This window comes from Syngnathus acus, chromosome 15 (genome assembly GCF_901709675.1).
Source record: "Syngnathus acus chromosome 15, fSynAcu1.2, whole genome shotgun sequence".
Lineage (NCBI taxonomy): Eukaryota > Metazoa > Chordata > Actinopteri > Syngnathiformes > Syngnathidae > Syngnathus > Syngnathus acus.
The window spans coordinates 7,924,244-7,941,470 of record NC_051100.1 but is presented as its reverse complement, the minus strand read 5'-3'; the positions used below and the strand labels follow the sequence as shown (position 1 = coordinate 7,941,470).

Here is a 17,227-nt window from a genome sequence, read left to right as displayed (position 1 = left end):
CTCCATAAATGTCATGAATGGATTATTAGTGTCCTGACAGCAGTTAAAAGCTAATTTGTTTAATGCAAGGAAAAGCACTGCAGTATTAAATAATACATGTCATAAACCGTCCCATGAGCATATTTCTGCACACGTCTGAATTTTTGCGGATATAGATCACTTTTATTAGACGAAAGAGATGGCTCGTAAAAAAACAAAACAAAATAGTTTATTGAAGTTGTTAATGCAGAAATAATACAAATGATCATTTCAGTCAGTTAAAAAAGTGAAGAGAAAAGCACAAAGCAATCTTTGGTACTAAAGTTGTAAAAAGGCCACAAATGGATGTCAGTCTGAAGGGCTTGTTTGCATTAAAAACGACTAACCCTAACCCCCTAAAAGAAAAAGAAGAGAAACCCTAGTGAACTCAGCCCAGGCTAATAAAATAAATAAAATGTAAAAACTGCCCTGCAGTTGCAACACGAATTTCTATGTAGTTGGGAAATGTGAAAGGACTGTTGGCTTAATTTGCAGCAACTCCGAGGCTAGTCTACATTTAAAACATCTTTCAACTTGCTCATCTCCTGTAATAAAACTGAAGCAAAGTTACTCATAGATAACATTCTACACATTCCAGGGAACCTTTTTCCTATGACAGGCCATACTAGAAAAATGATGCAAAAAAAACATGATTATTGAATGGTTAGCATGTCTGCCTCTCAGTTCTGAGGTTCTTGGTTTGAATCTCTCCCACATTCCAAAAACATGCACGGTGGGCTCACTAAAAACAAGATTTTTGCTCAAAGGTCATACTGTCTAGGTTCACCCACTGAACTCGAATCTACCTGCTGTCTTCTTCCTATTAACCACCATGTGAGTACTGAAGTAACAAAATGGTTTGCTGATTTGCATGTGAGGATAAATTTTGTACTATGTGTTTGCTGTCCAGCAACAAAGCCCACAGGCTTGCAGGAGTTGGACCACTTATATCATCATCATCACAGCCTGGGAGGGGGTCTGGAAGGCGGTGGTCCCGGTGGTACGCGGGATGGGGGTGGCCCGGGAGGCGGTCGTGCTACTGGAGGGGGTATGCGTGACGGAGGCACGGTGCGGGGCCCTCTGGAAGGGGGCTTGGTGCGGGGAACCGAGTTGGAAACCAGGGATCGCTGCTCGGCGGGCGCGGGAGGAAGGGAAGCGGTGGGAAGGGGTGAGGATGGGGGAGACGGGGCGGCGCGGGGGGTGGCGCGGGTGTAGGTGGCCGATTCGCCTTCCTTGACCCGGTGGAAGCGTATGCAACGACCCTGGAAAGACACAGCAGACATGTTTAGAAATCAACTCTTTGGTCTCATGTCTGTCCAGCTGTCTCCATTCTATCATCTATCTGTCCATCTGTCTGTTTGTCATCCATCATTCCAATGGCGGGTGGGGGGGAGGATAATTATTTGATCCCCTACTGAATTTTTAGTCACAAAGAAATGAACAGTCAAAAATGTTTTGGTTGATTATTCATTATGGTAACAGGACATTATCCAAAACTGCCAAGTATGAAAGTTGGAAAATGTTTTATTGTGCTAAATAAGAATGTTAAGATGTTCACTAAACTCACAACAAATGTACTGTTTAACATGTGAGGATATAGTGTTTGCCGTTTTGAAGCGAGCGAGCGAGCGAGCGCCGGCACAGCTCCGGGACGGCCTAAACGACAGAAGCGAGAGTGTTTGAGGGCGGACAGAGGCTGGCCTGTCTTCCCTTCACACCTGCACCACAATAGCTTGCAAAATCAGGCACACACACTGTCGTCTTCCCCTTTCCTCCTCCTGCGCTGTGACACCAAACAGAAAGTGCTTTATGTCTTGTTATGTGTTTGCAACATAAAGGTGCATTTCAAAATATGCCCACAATCGTTAACAGAGGGTGCTAATCATGATTTACAAGGCAGCAAAGAGTGGGACGCTTCTCTTATTGTCCGCATTGATTGCTGGTTGCAAAGTCGGTGTTGTTGTGAGGAATGGCGGGGGGGGCGCTCGCTGTGTCCTTGGTGGTCTGATTATAACACCTTATTAAACAGAGAGGCCCTGAAGTCACATAGGGGCCATTTCGATGGCCCGAGCAGTAGTAGCTTTGTGGCTCAATGGCGCCATTGTGCGAAAGCATGTATACGAGGGGCTGCGTAATTGATTGGGGTCAGCCCGCTCAGAAAGGGGAGGGCTGTCCGGGGGTGGGGGGGTTGTTGACCGCCACGGTCTTGTCGCTGGGCTGCGGAGAACAGTCCGGTTTGGGAGCAGCAGTACAACACCAGCGAGAGCATATGGACACAATGAGAACACAAGCTCATGAATATGAGTGTGTTTGTGTGTGTGAGTGTGTGTGAGCAGGCCGTCACTGCAACATATGGCCTGAATGAACCCTCTGGCTCATGAATAAACAGAGACAGGAAGGATCGGGAGGTGGCTGGAAAAAGAGCACTAAGACAAAAGAATTAGTGTTGGCTGACAACAATTGAAGGAGAACTAAACTTTGTTGAATTGGTCTCATCTGTCTAAAATTTTAACTATAATATTTTGAAATGGCTTTGCCACCTCTTGGCTGGATTACTGTTGCACTTTGGAGTCAGCCAGCTTCCTTAAACATCACCATTAGGCTGCTCGCCCTAAACTGGAACACATTATGGCACCCCTTCTACACGTTGGAAATTATTTTAAAATGTTATATTTGTTTTTGAATGTCTAAATTGATCCTCTGGCCCACCTGCATGGTTTTTAAGCTTGCTTTTTTTTTTTTTATAAAACTTGTTTTTACTTGTTTTCTGTTTCTGTTGACAAGCAGGTCAAAATCCCCTGGGAGAGGCTTTATCTTGAGTGGAATAAGCGATGGACGGATGGATGCTTTGGACGTGTGGCAGACATTAAAAGTCGAGCCTTAAACGCTACAAGAGGTGAGTGATAAAATGTGTTGGATGAAATTAGGGCGAAGCGAGGCTTTAAGGCAAAGTGATTGGGTGACGGACGACGCGGTTGGGGGGCATGGGGGGAGGATGTCGCGGGGGACCCTCTGGTCTCTGCCGTCCTGTGTGACGGAGCATCCGTGCCATCAGCTGCGGGGACAAAAGAAGGGAATCTCTTGTGTCACAATATGGCTCGTGGCCTTTAAACTGCCCATCTGTTTGTGTGACGCTCACTCGGCAGTGCTGACACACAACTTACAGTGACAAGCGCGCACATGCGGCGCAGACGTAAAATGCAAAGACAGTGTGTGGCAGAAAGTGGCAGCACGTTGATGGCCGTTTGCAGATGCAGCGAGGTCAAAGTAATGCGAGGAGAAAGCGAAAGGAGCCCCTGAAAATGGATGCTTCATAATATTTCCAGCTTTGTTGTGCTTTTTGCCACCTTTTTTGTGTGTGCTTTTTTTTTTTTTTAAAGCCACATTTCTATCAAGTCAAATTTTTTTTGTGGGCCCAATGTGCCCCAAAATAATTTTCTAGTGTGTAACGTCAATCATTGGCATTTGTATGGTGGATTTGCACCCCCTTGTGGAGTCGCAAGCGGTATATGGTACGAGAGCTTGCATTTGTGTTAGCCAAGTTTTGGTGTAAATCCTTTTTCATTTCTTACATTTTCTTCAGTCACTTGTTGAAGCTCAACTGACAGCGGCTCATTGACAAGAAGTCATTGCAGCCTTTTATGCTCGCTGTGCCTTTCAGCTGAATCCTGCTCTCACTTGCCACAGAAGTGCACCCCTCCACCCCACCCTTCCTCCCCCTTTTGTATATACGTGAAGAGTAGTTTCATTTTTCTCAGTTAATGGGGCATGAAGGCAGTAATGCTCATTGTTGGGGCATTTCTGTGAAGTGACAGAGAAGACCTCTAAAAACGTCTGTCCTCACAAAGATGAATTGTGCAGCTTGAAAGAAGATTAAAAAAAAAAAAAGTGACAAAGTGGGGATGAATCCATTAATGGTGACTTCTTTGCTCGACTATAGGGGCATACTGTTACATACGCCGAAGATGCGACACAAGGGACAAACTGATACATTTGACAATGACGCCATTGACAGCTGCAGATGTCATGGCAACCAGCATGATGATGAAAACACGTCCTCGGGGTTATAAAGTGCAATATGAGGGTCCAAGGTTAGAAAATAGGCGCATCTAGTAGTGTTACACCTTTGTATGACATCACTGGGGTGGTCAACAGAACTATTACATAAAAAGTGAAGGTTTTGACAATGGGAGGGATCAAGAGGCCATTTTATACGCATTGACTGGTAAGCTTGAGCTGCTTCTGTCGTGTGGTGCAACATACATAAGTGCAGATGTTTTCTATCTTTAAGCGCATGATGACAACACTGTCTGCAACGAAGCTTTGAAGTGGTCGCTGCGCACCTCCAAAAATATCCATAATTATAGTCATATGGGCAATGTCTGGTGCGCACATTTTGTTTTTGCTGCATCCTAAATGAAGAAGGAATGCAAGCCCGTACTCACCTGGTCTCCAGGCTGAGGCCTCATTAGAGAGACTTGATCGTAGCCTCTTCTAAAGAGAGCCCATAAAGCGTCTAGCTTCCCCTGGAGATGGGACACACACACACACTTAGAACACTACACATGCTTAAAAAATCTTCACGCATCATTTGAAGACAAACCTGGATGGGCGTGTACCACCTCCTCCGTTGCGTAGTCCGGCGGTTAGGTTTTCGAGGCTTGGGTTCAAAAGGCTCAAATTCCTCCTCTGGCATCTTGACGACAGCATTTTTGGGTTTGTCCAGCTTGGCGCCCTCCTCGGTGGAGCCCTTCTCCCCCCAGCGCACCTGCATGAAAAACATCAACAACAAATTGTTTTACCCCCCCCCCCCATGAAGTAATTGTGGTAAATGTGTCAGGGTGTGTACCTCCATGCGTTTGATGCCCCCCACTCCTCGTCCTCCGTAGTACGAAGCGTCCACTGTGGGCCATCTCTTCTTGGGCATCCCATCTTCATCGTCCGATTCCTTTTGAGATAAAAACCCTCACTTACAGCATTCCATATTCACAGTTGGTGATAAAATAAATAATCCTTGCTATAGCCAATTGATAATCATTTGATAGATAGCTACAGAATAAGAATCAGCATGCTGGATAGACTTACAGGTTCTGGGGGAGGTGGAGGGGGAGGTTCTTTGATGACCTAAAGGTTAAAGAAATAAAAATCATATTAATGTAATGGACCAGAAAGAGTTGTTTGCAAATGAAGTGAAAATGCTGAGGTGTCAACTTACCACAGTGCAGCACAGAGGCCAAAACCACCACATGAGCAGCAGGGCCAACAGCAAGAACACCACCAGCAGCGAGATCAGCACGATAGTGCCATCAAACTGCACAGACCACGCACGCAAAATCACGGCGGTGCAATTAGACCAAGAGAAAGTCCAATACAGCAAAACGTGTGCATTCAAAGTACTCACAGCCTCCTCTGATGACACACGCAACAGAGGAGACATCAGAAAGAAGAGAGGAAGAGGACTGGAGGAAATCCGAAAGAAGTTTTGAAAGGGAAAGTGAAGTTTATTCAAATAGAGTGCACACACGATCTACTCACACATTCAGTTGTTGTGATGTGAACCGAGCTGGTGATGTAGGAGATGCCCTCATTCATGCTCACCTGCAGGTAGATGACCCTGCAAAACATGGAGGTGACACGCTCGCTTGGTCTACTGTACATGCTTGCCTGAAGCAGCCTGCACATTCCTCCATCTGCTCTGTCCATACTTGCACTCTCTAAAACGCTGACATGGACACTTTCCCAAAAGCCACAAAAAGGTCAAGGGAGTTCTCTGCCTTACAAACTAAATGTCCTCTGCACAGAAAGCACAAACTTGGGTAAAACTCAATCCAAAAAGAAAAAAGTATTTAAAACCAATGAAGAAAAAAAAATATTCTGCCAGTTTGATAACATTTTCAGATAGTTTTTCAAATCCAAATTTTGAGAAAAAAATGTGAACACTAAAATCTGTGTGAAAGAATCTTAAAACATTTAAGCTGGAATTGACCAATGAGCATTTTTCATTCTTCTGCTGGTCTCACAAACATTTAGGTCTTTATAGACAAATCAATGGACAGATTTGTTTGTCAGTGAGCAAAACAAAAGATGCTAGCAGCCAAAGTGAGAAGTCGCAAAGGAGGCAGCTGCAGATTGTAGTTTTTGGTTTCGGGAAAAGAGCGGAGAAAGGCTTCTTGTGCTGTGCTTATGGTTTGGGGGGACACAGACAAGGGGGGCATTGAGCTTTGGGTCCACATTTGAGGAGAGGGTGGTGACGGGGGGGAGGTCACTGCAAGGTGGGGTGCGGATGGAGAGCGTGTGGGGGATGGGATGAAGAGGAGCTTTTCTGTCTGAAATCCCTTCAGCATTCTCACTCCCTTCTGAGACCCCCCCTTCCTTCCATCATTCATTCACTTCCTCACCCGGCAACACTATGTTTGCTCTCCTCCATACCCTCGACACCACTGTGCCTTGACTCATACTGTCAACCACTCGGAAGGAGGAAATCGGCAATGCAGGTGGCACTCCTATACCCCCCCAATCATACGGTCAGGGGACATGCTGCTATCAATCTCTATCAATCACCATCTCCCCCATTATATGTGTCTTTGCCCTGTGTTTGTGTTTGTTGCATCCGGAAGGATTGCAGTCAACACGGATTTATGTGAAGTCAGCGTCAATGACTTCATTCTAAGAGACAAGGCTCGGATAGAGCAGGAGGGGATCAAGGGGGCTCTGAGGTCTGGTTGGCAGCCTAGAGAGCTTCCCAAAAGTTTGGGAGTGGATGTCGCTGTGAAGATGGGGACTACTGTTGGCTTCCTTCCTGTTGAAGAAGAATCTGATTGCGGTATTGCACCAACGGTATTTCTCCACCGGCCATCAGGCGGCAGTTGGCCTCCTCTTTGGACCCTTTGGCCATTCACAGCTGACTTGCTCTTGAAGGTGTCAAACAGTGCTGACTGTGCACTAATGGGCTCCAGCTACATGGAAAAATGGAGTCCTCCGGGCACTGTGTGATGAGGGTGCACCACATTCTCATCTGATCTCACCCAAAAAGTTGTTGAAACAGAATTAGAAGAGGCTTCAGGCCAAAGGCAGGTTTTTTTAATTTGAGATGCTTTTCAGAGACTTTAGTGACTTAAAAAGGTAGAACTTTTTAGTGGACCCTCAGTTAACTAACATTTTTTTGGAGAGGGGGTCACCTTGGTTTACAAATGTATGTATTTGTTTCACACCAAAACCCACAATTCATTCTGCAGATCGAGTATCTTTGTATTTTATATGCAAATTAGCCCTCAGTACACAAGACAGATCGGGTATCTTTGTATTTTATATGCAAATTAGCAATACAGCATAAACAACATTTCTGTGACAATTCTTCTCTATTTGTATTTTACTGTACAGAGCAACTTTTATGTCGTAAGTAAAACATGAGAATAATAATTGGTGTTTTTGGATGTGTGAATTTAAAAATGGATAAATGGCATTTCCATTCACTTCATTAAGTGTAGTCAGGACGATCCCAAATGACAAAATCCATATTGCAGTTAAAGAGATGGCAAACAGCGGGTCAAAGAGTCTTCATGGGCCATGGTGTGAAAACACAATTCCTTGTGTAGGGAATGTTTCCCTGTGAACAAAACTACTTTGCAGACGAGCTCAAATCAAACAGGAAATCTGAGTGACAGCACCAAGACAGATGATGACTGGGAGGTGTCTGAAGCCGCAGGGCGGCAGTGTATAATTATGCACAGGACTCCGGGGCAGCGCGGCCGGGAATGCTGCTGGGCCTCGGTCCACTTTCGGTCCACTTGGAGCTCAGCCCAAAGCCGCGTGCTGTCTGCCCCTGTCCAAAACTTCTACTTGCCATCACCAAGGGCAGGGCTACAAACCCTTGGAGGAAACTTTACACCAGCCCTCACACTCTTTCTCTCTCCTTTAAGTGTCAGCCACAGATAGGGATACCGCACAAATAGGCACGCGTGTTCTTCTTTACACACATACACAAGAAGGGAGGGGGGTTGTGAAGATTTAAACCAGGAGGCGCTCATTAAGTTGTGTTCCTGGGCTCTCCTCCTGTGATTGGTGTCTGCCTTCGTTAACTGTGACAAACTCTGATTGATCGCACGCGCTCAGTGACTTTGGCCAAGGACAAGTGTCGTGGCGTCTGCATCAAACTCAAGCACGAAACCGGCAAAGACACAAAGAGCTAAATTTGGTCTGTATTAAAAAAAAATAGTGTGAGATTTAAAAAAAGAATAAATGCAACTCACCTCCCCGCCTCTTCGATAACAGGAGCAGGACAGAGAAGGAATGTATCTTCTATTCCGGCCGGTCTCTCATCTACGGAAAAATTAAATCAGGTTTGTTTACAAATGAGATTTTTTTTTGAAGATGAAGCATGTGTTCCCACGTGACTCAGAGTGTGTCTGCCACCACAACTTACCAACAGTGTGTGTGTCATTTAATTTGAAGCTACAGCGGACCTGGTCGATGTTTCTGGCATGGAGAAAACCGTTTCCTTTCACCACCACCTGAAATTTCTCTGAGAGACAAACACCACCGTTGATTTAATTTCATGCAACATTCATTCAATTATAAAAGAACTGAGCGGTTTAGCAACATCGTTTTTATAAGACTCAGGTTCAAAGCCATTTTTTTCTCATTTCAATTTGTGTGCCGCCTATACGTGCAAGTGTGTTCCAATGGCGCTAATGCTAAAAGCTTCTATTCCAAAATATATGTGTGTGTGTGGTAGCCACGAGGCGTGTGTGCACGGTGCGTGTACGTCTTTGACCTTTACTTTCCCTCAGGCGCTGTTAAAGTGCACTGACAGGGCCTTGCCAGCATATGCCGCAGTGTCTATGTGGCTGCTTCTCAGCATATGCTGGCGAGCGGGAAGAAAACACTTGGTTGAAAAACATGCCTACGGGGCTGACAACAGCGCAGTGCTGTCAAAGTAGCTCTGACCTTACCTATGGCGCAACGCGTGACGTCCACGCATGTTGTTCTTGTTTATTTGCCTTTTCCTGAGCTGAGTGGGAGCAGATTGTGTGTTTGCGCACCTCTAGATTCCTCCCGGCTAATACAAATGAACATCGGTCACACCTTTAACATTTAAAAGGGCCAGCGTGAAGATCACTGCATAAAAACACAGTAGGGTGTTGGCGTATACGTGACACTATTTTTTGAAAGGTCACGCAAGTCCCTGCTGCAAATATAGACATGCGTTAGATGTTCCGATGTTGCTGCTTCATTGGTTTATTTTATAGTGCTGTGCAAATGTAAATGGTAACGTGTTTTCTTTTGAGTAAGGCATTTTTACACAATTTTGTTTTGTGCAATTTGATTTTTGAGAACTTTTTTTCTGATTCAATTGTATGTGTACTGTTATTTTGTCTATGAAGCAATGTTATTAAAGTTACTTCTCATTTTTATTTCTCTGATAGGAAAAAGGAGACATTTATCTTAAGGGCGGCGTTTCTCTTAACTGGATGACGTGATGCTGCCGGTGACTAATACTAGGTAAGTGAGGTCACACATTTTTTTTTTTTTATTATTACATTGCAAATCTGCTGAAGGGACTTCTTTACTTAACTGAAGTTGACTGAGCTGAGGGAGCATTATACATACGTAAACAAACACACACATGCAAGCACAATCGCACGCAAGACAACATCATCATTTCCTGTTTGTTCCGCACTGCTCTTGGGCTCTGCTTTAAATTTGGACCTTAACCACAACAATTAGAGGCGTCTATGAATTACCATAATTATTTTGAAATTGCTCTTTAAACATTTCCAAAAGAGTGAAACAAGACGAATGCATTTTTCCAAAAAAATATGTTGAATAATACACTGAATTGCTCATTAAACTTTAAATCGGGAATAGTGAATAAGGTGCAGTATATTAGGTTAGTTCCCTGTATGAAATATCACATGGAGGTTATATTAGCTTCCCCACACACTCTCTGTCACATACAGTGGCAGGCGAAAAGGTTAATGCTGTCACAATCATGGCAGGTCAGGGCTGGTGGCGCCCTTCCTGCTGGCTTGAACCATACATATGTTGCTGCCCGCCACGCTGACCATATGTCCATGTCCATCTTCACCTGAATGTTTGACGAGCATATGAAACATACGTTTGCTTGCTTTTTTTATTTAGCTTTTGTTATGCAGGGGGCACTTGTGTGCGCGGAGAAAGTGGGGTAAGACTTGTCCGAACGACGGCCCTTCAATCACGTTAGTTCGACGGGACAGCAAAGGGCAGGGCGGGGGCCACGCAGGAAGGAACGAAGGGGAGGAATGGGTCAGACGCTAATGAAAGCAGCAATCTTGGCTGTCATGTTAGATCTCAGGTTCAACGTTCTCCCTATGCGTGCGTGCGTGTGTGTGTGGCGTCAATGCTGTCATGTCTGATAGTGTGGCCCAATGTTCAGTGTCCAGTCTGATGGCCTGTTTGCAGGCAGCTCAGCCCGGTCACTTCACATCAGTGTGAGGGACGCGTGTGTGTGTGTGTTTGTGTGTGTGCTCTTAAAGAACAACTCTACATGTTAAAAGCCTGACTTGCATTTAGGAGACAACAGTTTGATGCAATATGTTGAGATGGTGGTTATAAAATGCTGAGCAGTGCAAATTATCTTGCGTCACGCCACAGCAATCATACATGCTGTGATTATTTCTACACGGCTTCATTTAGTAACAAAGGATTCATACTGGAGAAATAAGATCAGTGCATTACAGCGGCTGCCCTTCATTAATTAGGCCAGAGTCAAGTTTTGGTTGGAGTGCGTTTCTTAGTTCACTGACCATTCGGGTGCTCATCAATCGAATATCAAATGAGGCTGTTTTAAAATATTTGGGAACACGTCGGCTGATAAACTGGTAACGAGCCAGAGATAATTATCACATGAGGACACTTATTATCGTCCTTCTTGTCTCCATGACGTCTAACCACGGTCTTATATACTACCTAAAACAACAAATCTAATAATACACAGCACTGCACATCCTTGTTCTTTCGAGAATCTCATAATGGATGATTTTTTTCCATTGGTCATCCTGGGAGCAAGGCGGGCAAATGCACTCTCCTAAGTGATTCCTAATAAGGTCATGTCAAAGCGTATCCATCCCATGGACTCACTCCTTCACCATCTCATTTGGCTTTTTTTTTTTCACCTCCTCAAAGTGGCATCCAAAGATCAGCCATGCGAGGATGGGAGAGGAGGCCTAAGTAGCGGTTAAAGGAGCCAGAGTGGCTATTCAGCATATACGATGTGGCAAACTAGGCCAGGGAGCAAGCCATGCTTAAAGATTCATGGCTAATTCCTCTGACCAACTCCAGTTCCTCCTCCTCCCCTTTTGGCCCACATGCTGGGGCCAAGCAACTATGCTAATCTCCCCCGGCCGGGAATGACAATACGCTGTGTGTCAGCGCGCGGTCATAAGCGTCTGTGCGATTACTCAACTTTACGGTCCGCTCCAGAGGCTTTGGATGACTGTCATCTGACACAATCACACCCACACATTTCTTTTCGGTCGTCTTAACGAGGGAACCTTGCTCACCGCGCAGCCCTTACCTCCTGCACACACACTGGATGGCTCAGCAGCGAGGATCTCAATGCAGGACTTCTTGATGATCTAAAGCGCAAGACAGTTTGATGAGATAATGCAATTGTGCGTATTTGTGTGTATGTGTGTGTTACCGAGTCAATGATGCCCCTGAGGGCTTGAAAGCCCCCCCACACAGGAAACACATGTTCCATAGTGTCCGCAATGGTCGCAAGCTAGACAAAAAGAGACACACACACGGACGATGTATTTGCTTTGTTGCTACACATTCAATTTGCTTCCTACCTGGGTCTGGTTAAACTCTTTGACTCCTACACAGTAAACAATGGCTCCCATAGATCTGGCTCTTTGAGCCTGTGAGGAAAGAAACAAAAATAAAAAATGCAGTAAAGCAAAAAGGGTCACCAGTCGTGTTGCTGTGACTTTTGCACCACCTGAAAAAGACATTAGAACCTGAACGCTCCACCAAAAAAAAAAAAAAAAGTCATGTCATAAGGACATCTATTAGCAAAGCAAAAGGAGGGACACATTGCATATTACCTCTCGCTGAGCTTTGTCAAACTGCCACTCGTTCAGTTCCCCGTCAGTCAAGGCGATGATAACACTGGCTGTCCCTGTGAAGCATGCGAAAATTCAACGCCTGAGAAATAATGTGCTGGAGATGTCATGTACATTAGCAGTAGAAAGAGTTTACCTTGATTCTCTTGATAAATCTGTGTGTTTGCCTGTCAACGCAGAGACATAGGATGAATATTGTATATTTCATTCTACGCTATTTGGTAAATATTGGATGAAATATTTTTTGGCTGCCCCTACCATCTCAAGGCCAAGGTCCATAAATGTGTCTCCTCCAGCAATCACACTTTTTAGAGATCTGAGTCCTTCAGTGATGGCCTCCCTGAAGGGTACAAACAGAAGCATTGGCAAAAATCACCCCAGAAGGAAAAAAAAAAAAAAAAAAAGAAGTTGATATTCCTTGTAGAACAAAAATAACGGTCTAGGTGTGTAGAGAGAAATTCCAGGAGATGGGTGCGCTCATAAAAACACTGTTGACATCATCTAAAATCTGCAAATGAAATCACACTGATAAATGGTGGGTATTAAATTTTTCAGTGTCATTTTAGAGGATAAATTTTGTTTGACGCATTTTGCTTTGGCTATATTATAAAAAAAAACATTAAAAAAAACGTTTTGCCCTTGTTATGACAGAAACATTTTTAACGGTGAAACGTGCGGTCAAAAGGAGAATGACTTGAACAGAAATGGAAGCGGTGCTCTCCAGCCTCCCAGCATTCCATTAGCTTGATTAAAAAAAAAGTGGGCCTGTATTTTGGATTTGCACCCGAAACTTACTCTGGATTTTCTGCGACAGGATCTATGTGAATCAACCTTGTATTTTCCACATAAACATGTCATAAACAAATGTAGCTTTACCTGTTCTCAGTTAACTCCATGATGATTTTGCCATGCGTGGAGAAGACTATGAAGGACATCCTCAACATGGGACTGCGAACACACAGTTGTTTGACATTCACATTCTCCAGTCATAGGTTTGACAGATTCCATAAATGACTGCATAAATTCCACTTGTAATTTTCGATTTGGGTAATATGGCTGTGGGTAAAAGGTCTGGTATGTTATGTTATTTCTATACTCCTCTCTTGGTTTCTGCAGTATTTTAGTCCTTTTTCTCGCTCCATATTTCTCTGCTTTTTCTATTTGTATATTCTGCCGGGTCGCACTGCTTGAGCAATTTTCGTGTCATAAGTTATCGTTATTTTTTGAATTGATGCGCTCACCGTTAGTGGAAATATTTGGAAGTTACACTGAATGTGAGTTTATTGAGAAATTATTTATCAATTATTAGTGGATACCATTTTCTGACTCCACACAAGTATTTTATTTAGCTATAAATATTTTTCAAATGTTTATATGTATTGAAACTGAGTTCCCTAAGGATTAAGCCACTTTTAAACTTCCCACCGCTTGGCAAATAGTGACAATAATGACTATACCTGATAAATTTCTCTGCCAGCTGCTCTACAAAAGAGTAAATCTCAATCCAGTGATGCTTCACACTTCCAGATCTGTAAAAGGAAGAAAAAGCACTGTTGGCAGGGATTTGATTTATTTACAGTTATTTGGGAAAACAACAGCAAAAGTCAGATATTCATCATTTTGAAAATTCTGATTCCCAAAGACAAATGAAGAAATGCAACTTCAGGGAAAATGCAACAACACTTTTTAACATTTGCGTGTTTCAATGTTGCATAATGCAAAGCATGAGGAGAAGATTGCAATGTCTTTGGTCACATTCCACTATGTTGCAATGGAACCTGTTAGCCTTGCTGCTTAGCCTGCTGCTACTGTTTACATGACCATCTCCTTAATGAAGCCCAGTCCCAAGGGGCTGCTAATGGGGGCTAATTGCTGTTGGACCAGAGGGTTGAGGTTAGACTGGGACAGATGCAGCAGCCTGTAGCAGTGAACATGTAGCGGGCAGCTGGCCTGCGTGTGTCCATGCGCATGTCCGTTTGGTTGTTTGTGTGTGGCGGTGAGGGGGAACAGATGGTGATGAGCACAGGCAGCCTAACAACAGGTTGAGAGAGAGAAAAGGAAGCGACATGAACAACAGAGGGGTGCACAAGTAGCACTCAGCTGGTTGCAATGACATCAAACAGCAGACATGGACGGAGAGTGGCGGGCGGGCGGGCGGGCGGTCTGAAGAGTGGAACAGGCTCGTAAAAGGGAAGAAAGTCAAAGCTGTTTAGATTCATGATGCCTTTCTTTTGTACCACCCATTTAACCAGCCACTTCCTGCTCCACTTATCTTTTTCCTAGACAGGAGGACAAGATAAAAGTTCCAGAAGGCATCTACTCAGGACACAGTCCTCACAATACCAAACAAAGGTTTGCAAAGTTCTCTTTCAGTTTCAGGATTCTCGATCAAATAAACAGAAGCCAGATTTTTTGTGCCAATTGGATTGTGAAGCTGAGCATGATGGAGTAAATGCAAGTTTGCTAATATCATGCTATAAAATATTAACTTGATGCAAAAAAAAGGGAATACATTGATAAATGCAAGATGACTGCTAGTACTTGTTGTTGTAATAAGGCAAAATAAAAACCGGTGGAGTCGATTGTCTTCGACGTTTGAGTAATGTCTGGGACCAACCTCAAATTTTCTGTACATGCTCTAATTCCTCTGAAGGCTCCAGTTCCGCATGATTGCCATCAGATTTTCATCGGAGATACAAATTGTAACTCTTTTACATGTATTGTAAAAGAAGGCAGACTGTAAGTAATTCATACTTGAGCACACAATTTTAAATTCCACTACAACCTCCAACGCATATTTCTCTATTTGTGGGTTACAAAGGAAATAGTTCGCCTGCTATTTAGTGTAGGTCAGACATTAAGTGTAGGAATGCAGGGAGCGGATGATTCTCTTTTCATTCTGTCCATCTAGATTTATTTTCTCAGAATGCTGGACGCCTTAGTTCTCTCCCGCTGAGATGCTGCTGAATGTGAATGACCATGTGGCATTAAAGAAGGGAAAAAGGCTGATAAGTTGGTTTGGAAAAAAAGCAACTTCTTCCTGGAGGCCTGCTGAGACATGCCGAGGTCCAAGCACCGGGAAAGCTGGCCATGCGTGACGCACACTCCTCGGGCTCTTCTTAAACTTTCAGAAGCAAAGGGTAAAGAGTGAAGAGCAGCTGACAGATGTTGCCGTGGACACCCCAAAGAGTGAAATGTCATTCCAAATGTTGACTTTGCAGCTCGTTTAAGGGAAATTGAGGACATGTAACGGCAAGCTACGCAAATCATTACATTTTACTAGGTCTCATTTTTCAACCCTTATCCGGTCTGCTTGCAGCATGTTTTGACATGTCTAATCTCTCTGCAGCCATGTGCATCATTTTAGCTCAAACTCAGAAATGATAAAAATGTCAATTATCATGTCTGAGCATATGCAGGCACCACACTGCTCGGCCTCCTTTGCTTTTCCATTTCTACAGGCGCCCAGAGGTATGGAATAATTATGTCGGCTCTGTTGATGCCCACAACGGCGCAAACGCCCCCTTTCTAATTTCTATTTAAAGTTCAATCCACACCATTTTAGTGAGTCACAACGGATCTTTTTTTAAGGCTTCATTTTTCATACAGACTCGCTTTGTATTGCCCAGCTGTGCTGTAACCAGACATTCCTTCGTGCAATCTCTTCCATGATCAAACAATAGCGAAGGTGGATGAGGATTGCAGATTTAAAGGCTACACAGGACACAGCCTGCAGCTGTCTTCGCCATGCAGGCAAGGGAGGCGTCATCAGCCTGAAACTCAATCCTGCCAAGCCCAGCCCACATCCCGTGGCTCTGCTTGCTCTGTTTGCCTCGCCGTTATGAACCCGGCCAAAAGAACAACACGGCCCAATAAAACATTAAAATCACAAAAGAAAAAAGCTTCATCAAGCCTGTGCGCACTTGCACGGATGACCCGAGTCATCCTAACCGCATTGCACACCCCGAGCGCTTCATTGTTTGAGATCTTTGTCTTTTAAAAACAAACGAGGGGATTTCCCAGTTCGGTTCGACTGTATCGTGGTTCTTCTTTATCCAAAATGACGCTGAAGTACCAGGCCGGTGTGCCACGCGTTCCCAGCCTACGGGGTGGTTGCGCGGCAGAGCGCAGCCATGAGAAAGTAACAAAAGCCATAAATAATAAGAGACACTCACTTGTCCAGGACAAAGTAGAGGTCGAAGGCGCCCTGGCAGGACCTTTCCTCCTCCTCCTCCTCCTCCTCCTGTTGTTGCACTCCTTTCACCGACACATGGAGGAGGAAAAGTCCCAGCAGAAGCGGAGCGAGGAACGTGTGGATGCGCCTCCTTGCCATCTTTCCCCGCTTGCGTTCGAGTTCTCCAGCAACAGCGCCGCTTCTCACTGCAAGTCTTCACATTGTCCCTCCAACATCCTCTAATGTCCGATCGACGCTTCTCAAGTTTTTCTGCCCGGGTCGAGTCGCTCCGCGTTGACTGGAAGCCGGCCTCCCTAAATCTTCCCTCTTGAGGGCTGGGGTGGGGGGAAAAAAAGAAGCATGAGGCTTGCACAGGATGGAGGAGAGGAGCGACACCCGAGGAGAGACTTCAAACTCCACTTTCTCTCTAGAAAATAAAATAGTGATGAATTCATTTTAAATCTCCATACTATATACAGTGACCGAATACTGGGACGGAAAAGAAACAAGCAGAAAACATGTCAAGTAAATAAATAGCTAAAATAGATATAAACAATTAAAAATGGTGCAATTCTAACCTAAATGTGTTGTAATAAAGTATATTTAATGCCCAGTAGCCGGTGCATTAATATGAGTTGTGTTGCAGCATACCCTCCAATTATTTCTGTGTAAGCACACATTAAGCAATTCATTGTAAACTACAGAAGCATATATTCGGCATAAATATAAATCACCACACAAGCGTTGTCATTTTAATGCATCCCTCTTTAGATTTACTGTTGCCCAACAACTGTTCTAGTGCAATGGTTGTAAATTGTTGTTACCATTCTTTACATGGGACCAGTATTGTCGCCACCCACTTTTACACAAGTTATAGGAAAAATAATGTGTTGTTAAAGAAATATTTGAAAACGGGTTCCTCCTGACGGGG

General features: G+C 44.2%; 1 protein-coding gene and 1 long non-coding RNA gene across 2 annotated transcripts; one reads left to right on the top strand and one right to left on the bottom strand.

Moving 5' to 3' along the window:
- Positions 1-186: 186 nt before the first annotated feature.
- antxr1d (ANTXR cell adhesion molecule 1d) lies at positions 187-16,651 on the bottom strand. The gene is made up of 18 exons (XM_037271704.1): positions 16,298-16,651; positions 13,580-13,651; positions 12,999-13,070; positions 12,381-12,462; positions 12,259-12,289; positions 12,105-12,178; positions 11,850-11,918; positions 11,699-11,779; positions 11,573-11,633; positions 8,441-8,539; positions 8,268-8,337; positions 5,554-5,632; positions 5,234-5,329; positions 5,104-5,142; positions 4,868-4,966; positions 4,622-4,786; positions 4,464-4,544; positions 187-1,280 (listed from the first exon to the last, which is right to left on the bottom strand). Exons 1-18 carry the CDS (start codon positions 16,453-16,455, stop codon positions 978-980), a joined length of 1,731 nt encoding a protein of 576 aa, XP_037127599.1. The 5' UTR covers positions 16,456-16,651; the 3' UTR covers positions 187-977.
- LOC119134790 lies at positions 2,802-16,385 on the top strand. Its single transcript, XR_005100394.1, has 4 exons — positions 2,802-2,914; positions 9,444-9,519; positions 14,410-14,474; positions 15,034-16,385. It is a non-coding gene; the product is annotated as an uncharacterized LOC119134790 (long non-coding RNA).
- Positions 16,652-17,227: the final 576 nt, after the last annotated feature.

What these genes read in the sequence shown, in the direction of transcription:
- antxr1d (XM_037271704.1), bottom strand. Translation starts at nt 16,455, where the DNA reads ATGGCAAGGAGGCGCATCCACACGTTCCTCGCTCCGCTTCTGCTGGGA. An exon ending in TGGACCTTGGCCTTGAGATG is followed by an intron (nt 12,290 to 12,380) that starts GTAGGGGCAGCC and finishes CTGCGTTGACAG; the next exon opens with GCAAACACACAGATTTATCA. An exon ending in TCAGGGGCATCATTGACTCG is followed by an intron (nt 11,634 to 11,698) that starts GTAACACACACA and finishes CTTGCGCTTTAG; the next exon opens with ATCATCAAGAAGTCCTGCAT.